The sequence below is a fragment of the Homalodisca vitripennis genome, chromosome X (genome assembly GCF_021130785.1).
Source record: "Homalodisca vitripennis isolate AUS2020 chromosome X, UT_GWSS_2.1, whole genome shotgun sequence".
In the NCBI taxonomy this organism is placed as follows: domain Eukaryota; kingdom Metazoa; phylum Arthropoda; class Insecta; order Hemiptera; family Cicadellidae; genus Homalodisca; species Homalodisca vitripennis.
The window spans coordinates 149970229-149984060 of record NC_060215.1 but is presented as its reverse complement, the minus strand read 5'-3'; the positions used below and the strand labels follow the sequence as shown (position 1 = coordinate 149984060).

The 13832-nt window shown below is 36.8% G+C and overlaps 1 protein-coding gene across 1 annotated transcript; it reads left to right on the top strand.

The window, feature by feature from the left end:
* The first annotated feature begins 7321 nt into the window (after positions 1-7321).
* LOC124369672 (homeobox protein ceh-19-like) lies at positions 7322-13356 on the top strand. The gene is made up of 3 exons (XM_046827724.1): positions 7322-7461; positions 12062-12165; positions 13057-13356. Exons 1-3 carry the CDS (start codon positions 7359-7361, stop codon positions 13354-13356), a joined length of 507 nt encoding a protein of 168 aa, XP_046683680.1. The 5' UTR covers positions 7322-7358.
* The last annotated feature ends 476 nt before the right edge of the window (positions 13357-13832 follow it).

Genomic DNA, 13832 nt, shown 5'->3' with positions numbered 1-13832 from the left:
GTAAACAAAATAAACACCGTTTAAATTACTATGTTTGTTTATTGTTATAAATTTACGATAGCATTAGGATGAAGGGTCAAATTAAAATTAGTAAATTGGATTTAAACGGGGAATTTTAAACTTCTTCAATATATAACACACATAAAAATGTTCCAGTCGGTTTAAAACAATCAAGTTTGGACCTTGCTAAAAACTGAAAGCTTAAGTTTGAAATTGGGTGTCAACATCACTGCTACGCAAAACTGCTTTGAGTTAAATAAAAGGTCCATTGAGAGGTTTTCTCAGAAACTAATTGAACAAAATCAACAACCTATTGTAAATATAAAGATTGTTTGTTTATGTTGCAAAATAAAAACCATTGACCTGTATTTTTCACCATCAGTACTTATCGAGTTTGCTAGATTTGACTCTCGTAGTATTTGTGCCAAAGGACTCTAAAGTGGTCCGTACTTACATCCTCTTTGATACAATAGTTTCGTAGTATTTTAAACACCAATAAACATATAAATAATTATGTTTTAGAGAACAAGACATGTTAAACTGCTTTCCTTAAATAGTAGAATGAAAGTACGGTAGGTTATGGGTCAATGGTCGTTATGTTTCTAGCTAAGCTTCAAACGACAACGGTTTTTGTCTCTCCCTGTTGAGGAGCGAGAATTAATATCGATACACGAACAGATCTGAGAAACAATATTTGTTTCTTGTTTCTGTACTAAGATGCGTTCAAGATGCATGTATAGTTAGAGTTTCGTATTTGTTATTTTGTTAGTGGTGTTTTTTTTTTTCACAGAATGTGTCCAGAACCTTTATTCAAACCTTGTGCCATATGTGCCTAGATGGTATCACGAGTATCTTAAACGTCTTAGATTTAAGAAATCTAATACGAATTCTTTAAATCCAGCATTTGAAAGTACACTAAGTGTTCTGAACGTCTGAAGTCACCAGATAGCGAGACTTCCCTTCATCAAATGAAATCGGCCTTAGTCTCATGAAGAAACCTAACTTCCTATGACGTCATTGCTACGTTCTTCCTTAGATATCAGTATATTCAATGATATGACGACCCTTGAGTCCTTTAGTAAGGAGAAATTGGATTCGATGTAACTTCGATGTAATTGGACACACTGAAGAGATATACCAACTTCAAGATCTTGGTTAATAAACTGAAGCAGTCTGTAGTACTCCCCTATACAAATATATTTACGCTGGTTCTTTGTGTGTTATAACTTAGCGAAAGCCTGCGCTGAAAGATATTTCTGGAAAGGGGAAGGTTACTTGAAGGTCTGTCTGGGACTGTTAGAGGTTTTGATGGCACTGTTGAGATCCTACTGCCCTTGGATTTTACCACCAAAAATCAGGTTGTGAACCAAACCATACATCCACCCACTTAGGTAGTTAGCCATCAATGTTCCGTCATGGTCCACTGTGATTAAGAAGATATCTGGGAACATTCAGATAAATGAACGTCCGAAAGAGCTGAAACTGAATATATGAAGCGCCTCCACAATGATACTGAGTATGAGGACAAGTGAAGAATCAATATATGAAAATGTATACAGATCAGTTTATAAACTAGATATAAGTCTATTGAAACCGAGGAGACAGTGGCATTGTCAAGGGATTCATGACGTCACAAGTTGCGTTAACCAGGCTGAAGACGAAAGCTAGGAGTCACTTGAATTTGACAACAAATATGAAGGTAACATAATTATTTTGAATATCTGCCACCATTCAGTGGTACAAGAAATCATTAAACACTACGTTTCGAGGTCTGCAATCTGATATCTTCCTCGGGTTTATAACTAACTAACTAGGTTAAAATGAAAAAATCATACCAAACAATTGTGAGTTGTGACAGCCATAAGTCAGAAATCATAACAAACATTTTCTACACATAACGTAGAGCAGTTTTGGGAAGGGTCTGTTCAATACAAATGTTAAGTTCAGCTCTACTTCACCTTCCACTAAGTGTAGCGTCTGAAGTCTATAACGCTGTGACAGACTTCACTCCTGAAATCTGGGATCAACATCCACCTGAGGAGATCCAAAACAGTCGGCGACGAAGAAGCTCAAACTCGGTTGCTCCCCCGTGATTTTGGATTTCTCAGAAACATCTAGTGCACTCAATGTGCACCTGATGAGACAATGAGAACACCACTTCATCTAGATTACATTTGTTTGTGTAGTCCAGGTATCTCTGGAGTCGAAAGGTGTAGAGTTCAATTTGAGCTTCTTCGTCGCCGACTGTTTTGGATCTCCTCAGATGGATGTTGATTCCAGATTCCAGAAGTCAAGTCTGTCATAGCGTTTTTGGCTTCAGACGTTGCACTAAGCGGAAGGTGAAATAGAATTGAACTAAACATGTTCTGTCTCAGCTTCATCCAAATTTCTGTTATAGACGCATTTAATCAAAGAAACTGTAATTTTCATTCTGGACTAAGGAATGCAGGCTACAATAGGTCTGGATTCAGTAACTAATGACTGGCAACGGTTACTCAGTGCATTTCCACAGAAAAGATGAAGGATTCGGCTTTTCTACATAATACTAGATAATATTATATAGCTCTTTACAAGGAACGCACAAAATCTATAACTTGTTTTCACCGCTACACAATTAAAATCTAAATGACCCTTCTAACTATTCGGGTCAATCTCCTCAAAATATTGCTAACTCAGGTGTATATATATATATATATATATATATATATATATATATATATATATATTCGCAACCCTGTTACTCGTTACTGGTTAGTATAAGTTTACTCCGATGTTCTTGGAACTAAATTCATGGCGAATTAATAACCTCATTGGAACGCGTAGTTATTTTTTGTCTTGAACTTTGTAGCTGAAGATCTTGCTGCCGGGCAACTCCTCGCGCGCCTTGTCCGTAAGTAAGTTTACATTTTCGTATTATGAATAGACCTCTCATGCGAGACATCTATTTTAACTGTAATATAAAGTCAAATTGTAAGTAGTAAAGTAACTCACCTTTAATGATGTTTTATTTGGCAGATTAATACAGATTAAGTTGTGATGATGTCATTCTGACGAGATCGCGTTGTCAAGATTGTAAGTTTTCTCAAAAATGGCTAATGCCGTTGTGTTTTTGTTTTGTTTTTGATTGCCGTTGTTTGTTTGTGAGTTTTTGAATTCGAGTTTTTGAGTTTGAGTTCGATTCTGGAGTATTTCCAATATTTTCATGTTCTATATTTCTAGTCTTTTAATCTTCCTTTATCCGACTACAGCTGCAATGTCGAGCCAAGATTTTGACAACGCGCTTGTGAGTCGTCATTAACGTGAAGGGAAGTCAATTTTTAGTAAATGAGTAAAAGTTCGTAAGAAAAATTCCAAAGAACATTCGAAGCATGAGGCACACCCCCAAGATATCATTAAGTTAATTATTACTCTATTTTGGCAGCAACGAGGTAGGATATCATTTGACTTTTGCATCTAAAAGCCGTGTTTGTGAGTTTTTATTCCCACAATTAAACATAAGTAAACCTTGCAAATCGACTATTTATTACTACGACCTCTGTAATATGCAACTCAATGTGTTTCGTCCATTCGCTATACTACCAATGATATACAGGATGGCGAATATGCAATTAAAATGTAAGCCATACCGTCCATCTTCACTTCAAGCACTTCACGAGGGTGATTCTAATGGACGATTGGAATTCTGTGAGACAATATTTATACGCTCAGAGGCTGATCCAAATTGCTTGCGATCAATTTTGGGTTGTAATGTTTCAACTAAATGAAAAATGTATGATGAGGAATGTTTCAAACTAAATGGACGCGTTAATAGGCATAACTGCGTGTACTGGTCTGATGTAAATCCTCACAACGTAATCCAAGCAGAACTCAATGTGCCTGGTGTTATGGTATGGGGAGGTATTTCGAGTACTGCACTGATTGCTCCTTATTTTCTTCAAGGAAATGTTAACTCAGAAATCTACCTACGGTTGCTGCAAGAAGTATTAGTTCCCGAGCTCAGAAACAATCCTGTTTTCAATATCCATTCGCTCATCTGGCAACAAGATGGTGCCCCAGCACATTTCGGTATGCAAGTTCGAGATTTTTTTAAATAACACATGTAATGGTTATTTACACGATTGGTCGCCGTGCTACAATCGATTGGCCTGCGCGCTCGCCAGACCTGACCCCATGTGATTTTTCACTGTGGGGCATTATAAAGGAGACTGTGTATGCTTCTAAACCAAAAAATCTTGACGAACTCAGAAACCTAATTAGAAATGCATTTGAACTTGTTGATAACAATAGACCCTTATTGCTAAAACTTTGTGATTCTGTTCTCAGTCGTTGTATGAAGTGTATACAAAATCAAGGTGGATATTTCGAACAACTGCTTGAACATTGAATGGTAATATGTAAGTAATTTCATATAATGAATTTGTTTTCCTGCCTAAAGTAGAGGAGTGTGCCAAGTAGCTCCGAGAGCGGAGAAGCCAAACTAGCTCCGGCTCCGTTTGCGGAGCTAGCTCTTTAAACAGCTCCAGCTCCGCAACCGCTCCGGCGCGATGTGCGGCATCTGTCTGCTCCCTTGTAGATTGGAGCTTATTGCTTGGTTATGTTATAAACAGCAAATACTACTGTAAACAAATATGCTAAGGTGCTGACAGTTTTAATTACTACTTACTTTTTTTATAATAATACGTATTATGAAAATCTAATTTTTGGGTAAGAAGACTACACGTACATTTTATTTATATTTATTTTCACACTGTAGTAATAAAACATAAAAAAATAGTACGGTAACAGAAAATATAAAATAATATACAAATTATTTACACAAGTATTCATGATTTGCATTTAGATACACAAGTTGAGTCACTTTCATGGATTTGATACGTGATCTTCGTCACTTATTATTATTCCCGTTCGGGAAAAAATTCTTTCACAAGGTACTGACGTACCCACAAACCCCATGTTTATTTTAACGAGTCTGCTGAGATTTGGGTAGACTGCCTCGTGAATCCTCCACCAGGACAGAGGATCGCCTTCTCTGGGAAGTGGTGGTTCAGCGATGTACCTGTCGATTTCGGCGGTAGCACAATCGTTGGGAGTTCCGGGAGTCTGCCTTTGTACAGATTTTATTACAGAATCAAAATAGAAAATACTGAACATTCTTCTTCTTCAAATTGTGATGGACCAGATTGGTTGGTCAAAGTCAAAGATGGTGTACCAGGAGGGGATTGTTCCATTGCGGTTGGCAGAAGTGGCGGAAATCATAGCTGCAACGACCGTAATCACATGATTCTTAGCAAACTGTTGACATTTGTCGTCAGAAAATGCATACAATTTGAACCTTGGGTCCAAAAAGGTATTAAGTACTACTAACTTGTTGTACTCAATGTCATGGTATCTGGCTGATAACCCCATGAGCAGGTTCTGTACTACCTGTAAATTGCATCAGGGTGCAAATTTAGTGTACATAGTTTGCTGCAAACATTTTTGCAGCCCAAGCGTCAAAACAATTATTTGACTTCCAGTGAAGTAGGATTCCCCACTCATCTTTGCTGTGACCTCTTCAAATGGTTTTAGGACTTTGCAAAGGTCACTGCAAAGTTTCCATTCATTAGAAATTAAAGATGGCAAGTCTTTGTCCAGCAATGCCAAAGTGCTTATTACAGCCTCTTTTAACTGAACAAATCTACAAAGCATGTAATATGTGCTGTTCCATCTCGTACTTACATCTTGAAGTAAGCGTTTAGGGTCTTTAACGCCATTGTTGATTTGGTATTTTAATAGTTTTTCAGTGGCTGCGTTGCTTCTCTTAAAAAATGAGACAATCTTTTTGCATTTGGTGATTACTGTATCTACCTTTGATATGGCATCTTGAACCACTAGGTTAAGAGTAATGTGCATAGCACGGCCAATGACTCCACATTAAAACATTTTTTTATGGCTCCAACGACATTGGAGGCATTGTCTGTTACAACAACTAAGATTTTGTCTGAGATTTTTATAGAAATTCGTTATTTTCTTGATTTCTTCGGCTAAATGGCTAGAAGTATGTGAGCCCTCCATTAAAATACAGTCTAAGAGAACTGATTTCAACACAAAATCATTGGTAATGAAATGCCCTGTAACAGCTATATACGATTCATTGATCGTAGATGTCCATGCATCTGTCGTTAAACAGATGTTTTCCACATTTTTCATTAACTCAGCTACTTGAAGCTTACATTTGTCGTACGTGGTGGGTATTAGGTTTTTTGAAACCACTTTCCTTGATGGAATTTCAAAAGAAGGGTTTAAAAAGCTGTAACGAATTCCCGAAAACCAGAGTCCTCCACAATAGAAAACGGTTGGAAATCTTTGTAAAATAGCTTTAGAAACGCAGCTTCTACCTTTTTCTTTTGGTTGTTATTCATTTTTTTTTGGTATAAAACTCGATAGAGTGGTTTGTTTAGCACTTCCCTTTGGCTTATCTAATTGATTAGAAGGCAACTCACCAGGTTGAGGTTCATTTTTCAGTTGCAAAGTTACTAAATGAAGCGGCTGAATCGGTAGGTCCAGTGTTGGTTTGTAACATTCACATCACGATCACTTACACTTGTTGATTTTGAACTTATAACACTCAAAGTAATTCCGACATGTTTTCTCTCAATATGCCTCTTCAAATTGTACGTTGATGTACGGTAGCACATAACCAAGCCACAATGTTCACATCTACAGTTTTTTTAAGGTTAGCATCAATAACTGTAAAATGAGACCAAATTGAACTTGTCTTAGATTTCTGTACTTTTTGATGCCATGTTAATTAACTGCACACAAAAACCAATCAATACTAAGTCATACTCGTAAAACCGCACAAAAATATCACTTTTCACTGTATGTCTACGTTAGAACTCCTACTGAAAACTGAAACTGGTTTGTTTTGGTTTGTCAACAAGTTGTAGGCCACAGCTGATAGCTCCACAGACGCTCCGAGAGAGTAATATATATGAATATATAAGGTTAGAGCTGGAGCTGTTTCGAGAGTCACGGAGCGCTGCTCCCGCTCCGCTCCAGCATCGGAGCGCTGATTTGAAACAGCTCCAGCTCCAAAGGCACACCTCTAGCCTAAAGGTGTTTTATTCAATTAACCAATAATGCCTTTAAATTTCTCTTCTGGGGAAACTGACATATGTGCCACCCTGTATATTGTCCGTCATCAGTTAGCATCGGCGAAATTACCGATAAAGGTCGTTGTCTGTCTACGCAGTTCTTAAATTTAGAGTCGAAAATATTCACGCTCAAATTTTGGTTTAAAATCTAGGAAACAAATATAGATGAACTATTTGTGTGTTTTTATAATACAAGATTATGTTTGTGCAGACGGAGATGCTATGTCTCCTCTCTCATCTGGACCCCTTTATCCACTACCGTACTCCTCTTTACTGTACGGCAGTTGGGTGTCCAGGACAGCCTCTCATCTGTTTGGTCTCCAAGGTATGTCCTACATACAGAGTATTTCAAACTATTAATTTATTAGTGTTTATCCTAAGTAGTGTAGAGTACGTAGAGAGTGCATAAGTACTATGTAGTTTATAACCAAAGTTTTGTCCGTGGGCATGAATTGTATATTTGAGTAAGAAGTATAACTTTTTAAAAGCTACTGAAATTGATATGTTGGTAAAACACACCTTGTGTTGCTATAAAGGGTGTTTATAAATTACGTTAGAAAACTGTAGGATATTTTCCATTGATACGCAAGGTTCTAAAATGCTACATATTGTGTCTGTTTGTGTTTTGCCTGAAACATTCATGACATCACAAATTTAATACTAATGTTCTATTGCAATTAGATATAATTGTTAATCTTACTTCATCCGCATATGATGTTAAAAATTATAAATGTATATTTCCACCAGCCTGAAACTAGTGGCCATTTAAATAATCTGTGCCACATTTTACAAAAACCTGTGTGAAAACAAAACCTTGTCTGGAAAAATGAAAATTAGCTTGTAAAAATACAGACTTTTAGTACCTTAACTGATAACTGATTAAGTGATAAATTACGGATACAACGCATTTTTACCTTTCTAAAAAAACATAAATCGTTTGTAACTAACATTAAAAGGTTTTTCACGAGAGCAGTAAAAAGGATTCTCTTGTGTACTCCACTCATCCCCTCCTTTCCAAAGGGGAAGGTTCCTACATCAGTTAAATATATTGATCATTCCTCATGTTAAGTATCTTCCCACAATAACGGAAATATCATAATCGCTCTTTCTTTATATTTCCTTACAAAAATGTTATGTACAGATTATTCCTCCTATCGTGTGACATGATTACCCTCAAACTTGCCCTTCCGGAAACCATTTATACACCTTTGTACCTCATTTGACACCCAAAAGTCCTTCGCTTCATGGTCCTCATTCCGTTCCTACCGATCCTACTTCTTATTGCCTCTACTGATCCAGTGTTCCTGAGTCTAACCTTGGTTTCGTCCTTGAACAGTTCCCAGTTCATCACACCTGAAAAGACCCTTCAATAACATGTCTCCTTCAGTCAACTCATCATCATACAGACTTAGATATACTCAATTAAGGCCCGACCATCTTTGCCAATCTGTCTCCTCAACTCTTCTTCCAACTTCACTTCCAATATCAATCCGATCCATTCTACCGATCCTACTTCTTATTGCGTCTCCTGAAACCTACACAAGTCCTTAGTTTAATCTCCCTTTTCTCCCTAATTAGCTCTTTCCCCCATAACTAATTACGCCATTATCTTGCATACCATTACACGACATTCATCATCGACCTCCACGCTTCTAATCATTTTCCTCCATCTGTACCTCACAAATCCCTTATTTCACACTATTTCTTCACTATTCACATACGTATAAGAATGCATACTATACTGTGTATAATATAATCAATCAATCAGTTATTTCTCTATACCTTAAAGATATACAGCAATTCCTTTTGTACAATTATTATGAGTAGGAACAAGAATTGACTTCATTTCATGTAGCGTATCCCGTTTTCTATACTGAAAACTAGTTTTATTAAAATTTGAGTTTAGTATATATTGACTTCTAACAATGCAGCTCACTGTGGTGTCCACACCTAGACAACTATAAATATAAATTTATACCTAAATATAATAATCAAATGTCAGACTACATATTTATACACAATGCACAAACTACATAAAATCACAGTTAAGTCGTTAAGATATTACAATACTGCGCATATACAAGGTGTAAAGAAAGTCCCGCACGGGCTTGATAATTCCCGAACGATTAAAGGTAAAGTAATAAAACTTGGTACATCATTACTGTACATATAAATCAACTTTTTGAAGTAAATACAATTTTTTGTTATGTCATGGGAATGGCCCGCAAGGAGTCACAAACAAATTTAAAAGAGAGAACAGGTCGAGTAGTAGATCAAACTAAAGGTCTTTATTAGTAGAGTACAATGCCGCAAATCCGGTCTCAAAAGGTTCACTCTTTAAAAAATACGATTGTTTAAAGTTTGAATCTTTTACAATGTAGGTCCTGTTCTAGGCGGTTTAATATTCTTGTCTTAGCTCAAGTTGTGGGAGTTAAACTTAGTAAATGAATACTGGACTTAAAATGAATAGTTTTTGTGGTAATGACACTTCATATAAAATATTGTTCGTTTACAATAATGTACAGTAAATCTTGGGCTATGCTTACGTTAAAATTGTTTGCCGAACTCCTTGTATACCATCCTCCATTGGATATGAAGAGTTTTTTTTTTAGATACTACTAATAGAGACCTTTAATTTGATTTACTACTCGACCTATGCCCTAATTTAAGGTTTCCTTCTGACTCGTTGCGCGTCTCTCCCTGACATAAGAAAAAATATAAGTTACTTCAAAAAGAAGATTTTATATGTGCAGTAATGATGTACCAAGTTTTATTGCTTTACCTGTAATCGTTCGGGAATTATCAAACCTGTGCGGGACTTTTTTGCACCCTGTATATAGTGCATTGCAACTGTTAGAAATGCATTATTTAAACCATATTCTTTATATATTTGTCAGTAATTACTCTAGATATATAACATAATGTTATTATTCAGTTTCCTCGGAAATTTGTCTAGAATTAATAGTATGTTTACACGTAAATAATGTTGAATGTTAATCATTATAGTATTTTTGTCTTTAAATATCTGTAGTGCCACACTTATTCATCTCTTGTGACACATAGCGATGACACATGTCCGAAACCCTATTATCCTTTCAAACCATCTATCTTCAATAATAAACTTTAAATAAAAGACACTTATTCACTTCCTTGTCACCATCACGTATGTGTATTTAATGTCAATGGTCTTGGAAATGCATCTGTAAATACAGGAATCTCTTCTTTCTCCAAACCATCCCTGCAAACTCGCCTCTTCTGTCTATCAATGCACAATCACTGATATTAAATTTTGTAACAATTTCGCCACATCTTACATCTTCACCTGGCTGACCATGTTGTTGTTGTTCGCTTTATCACCATAGATCTCATATTTTCTCTAAGTGTCCTCAACCCTTTCATACCCCAACTCTTCCTTTCACTCCTATCGTCGTATTCTCCAATCTCGTTATGTTCCATCTCCCTCTTTGAAGCTCTTCCTCAGCTTATCGTGGCTCTCACCTTCCATGTGATCATCCATCTCAGACGTGGGAAGGATAATTCCATCTACTCCATGTGCGGACATGACAAGAAAAGCGGTGAAATATCCTCATAAGTTACCAGATCCCATAGGAAAGACAAGTTACGTTTCAACAGCGGTGTATCTCTTGTGGCAGGATGCAAGTGCTGGCCAACAGATGCTAAGACATTACGGTAATGGGATGCATGTTTTGTTCCTGATGAAAACATCAATTCAATTATGTATCCCAAATTTAGACAATCTCGAACCACTTAAAGAGGTTTTCCTTCCTCTACAATCTTTCCAAAACAGCCCTACGCAAAATAAATGTCCTATTATGATCTGTCAGGAGTGATAAGTAAAGAGTTCTGAGGTGTAACATTGAGGACACAAATATACATGGGCGGACAAGAAGAGATAGGGTATATCTAGTGCAACTTCCTGTGTAGTATTTTCAAAACAATCACAGCCAGGTAATGACAGGTAATCTTACATCGACTAGGACTTTATAAGGTCTTCCAGGAATAAAGAAACTATCTCATCATTATAATGCTGATGGAAAGGCCTAGTACATTTCTGTAAGAAATATACCTCCAGCAAATCCTATAGGAACCTATGAGATTCACAGCTATTAAAAGTGACCCTTAAAGAGTTTATATCCACACGTAATCTTCTTGGGCATGAATCTTTTCCCTGGCGTAATCTAGAAGAGATTTTTTCCGAAAATGTTTTAAATCATGAAATGGATGATCATGAGGTTTTGCATACAAGGAATTCATCGCTGTAACTGTGACTGTTGCAGCACTCAATCCGATAACCAAGGATAGAAGCTATCTAGCCAAGGATTGGTCACACTTGGGTAGTTGCAGACCACAGGCTGTAGTTATATCAAGCCAAGAATTTACCACCACTAATCTGTTGCAGCTCCCCAGCCGATGGCGGAACCTCGCTAGCCAAGGATTGATCACACTTGGGTAGTTGCAGGCCACAGGCAGTAGTTCTAGCAAGCCAAGAATTTACCACCACTAATCTGTTGCAGGTCCCCAGCTGACGGCGAAACCTTACTAGTTCGACTAATCACAACAGAACTGTTGCAGCTCCTAAATCGATGGATCAAGGATTGCCAATCAATAAACTTTTGTAGTTCCCTAGCTGATGGCTATGATTTTAAATCCATTAAAAACTAAATTTTGCAGCACCGGAGTCAATGAGCAGGTTTTGTAAGCCCAGAATTTGTCATGGCTTCACCGTTGAAGCCCAAAAAAAACGATGAGCAGATTGTATATACTACTAAACCGTTGCAGTGTCCAAGGCAACAATTATAAATATTGAAAGTCAAGGATTTATCACACCTGAAAAGTTGAATTCTCAAATGTGATGAGCAATAAGTCTCCCAAGACAGGAATTGACCAAACCTAAACTGTTACAGCCCCCAAACCGATGGGCAGGAGATCACGAAAGCCAGGAATTGACCGCAAACCTCGCCAAGCCTACAGTGCCAAGCAGTTGGAGAGGTTGGAGGCAGAGTTCAAGGTAAAGATTGGATGTTTGGCTGGATTTTATAACAGGATTACACCTAATGAATTATGAGGTGATAAGTGATCCGAGTTGGACCCAATGTTGGAGGCCGTTTAAGTCTCATTAATGAGAAATGAAGTAATTAAAATCGTACATTCTCAAACCTTTTTCTAGTAGTAATTATTATGAACTCTAGACCCTTGCTTTGTAATGATTCTGCAAGAGAGTAATAATTAAAGATTAAACCAATAACAAAATCTGCCAGAAATAAAAAAAAAAACAGAATGTGAAACAAAAAATATTTTGTCTAACTCTTAAAATAGTGCTCTATTTTTTCTGACAGAAAGAATACTTGCTTTCCAAATTTGTACTCATTTAAATTAGTTACTAATTTTGTAGTCCTTTTGTGAAATGACTTCTATTATATGCAGATAAATGTTTTAATAACAACATCTGCAGAAATAAAAGAAAATAGAATATGAAACAACAACATTTATTTTTTCTATCTCAATAGTGCCCTATATTTGCTGACAGAAAGAACATTTGCTTTCCAAACTTTATACTCATTTAAATTAATTACTAATTTTGCATCCCTTTTGAGAAATGACTATTATATGCAGATCAATGTTTTTGTATTGTAAATGCATACACACGAAAAGGTTCAAAATGTTGAATGGAACATTTGAATGACAAGTTTTGAATGACTGACAACTTGAAGATTTTCAGGCTTTTTCCCAATGTAGATTTTGATATTTACTTCCATACAATTCAATATTATATTTCTTTAGCATAAAAAAGAGGATTGGTCTACACTTCACTCTTATTGACTGTTCAATAAAGTCATTTTGGTTCTTAAAAAAATATTAATAGCCTTGCAGTGCTTAAGAATAATTCTAATTTTTTCAGGAAGACAAGTACCTTAGTGTGAGCAAACGTGTGGAGCTATCGAAGGCATTGAATCTGACGGAGGTCCAGATCAAAACTTGGTTCCAGAACCGAAGGACAAAGTGGAAGAAGCAACTGGCCTCACGGCTGAAGATGGCTCAGCGGCCCACCACAGGTCTCTTCTTCCCTGCGTCCCTTCTTGCGCCCACTACGCCCTACTACGCAGGGCCACCGCCCTTCGGCTTGTTCGCCGAGTCGACGTCACTTCGAGCACCGACCGAAACTGAACTTAACTCACGGACCCTGGGGCTCCCTCCGTAGTTACCTAAATACCAACTTCCATTAAAAGAGTTAAGAATGGACAATCTGGCCCCTTTATGTACAGCCTTAACTGATAATGTTATATATGTAAAAAGCTGTTCCATCACTCCATTAAGTCATTGAGAAATAAAGATAGGTGGTTCCAGTAGTGGATGGACAGTTTCTAACAGTTTTGGGTCTGTTCAGAGTTTAAAATATGAGGTGTTTGTAAGCATTGTGGTTGCCAATGTCTGAATCTTAATTTATATATAAAGGTGGCCCGTAACCATCTGGAGAAATATATACCACGTTATTACTCAGGTCAAGCAAACATATTTCACCATATGAACATGGTTCTCCGATGCTTAGTTTCTCATCTGTTCTTATTTATGTGGTTTTTGTTAAAAAATTAATATATCAATAATCAATAAATTAAATTATACCAAATTTGGCTCAAATGTTTACGAAAACAAGGTCAATTACTGAAAACATATCTT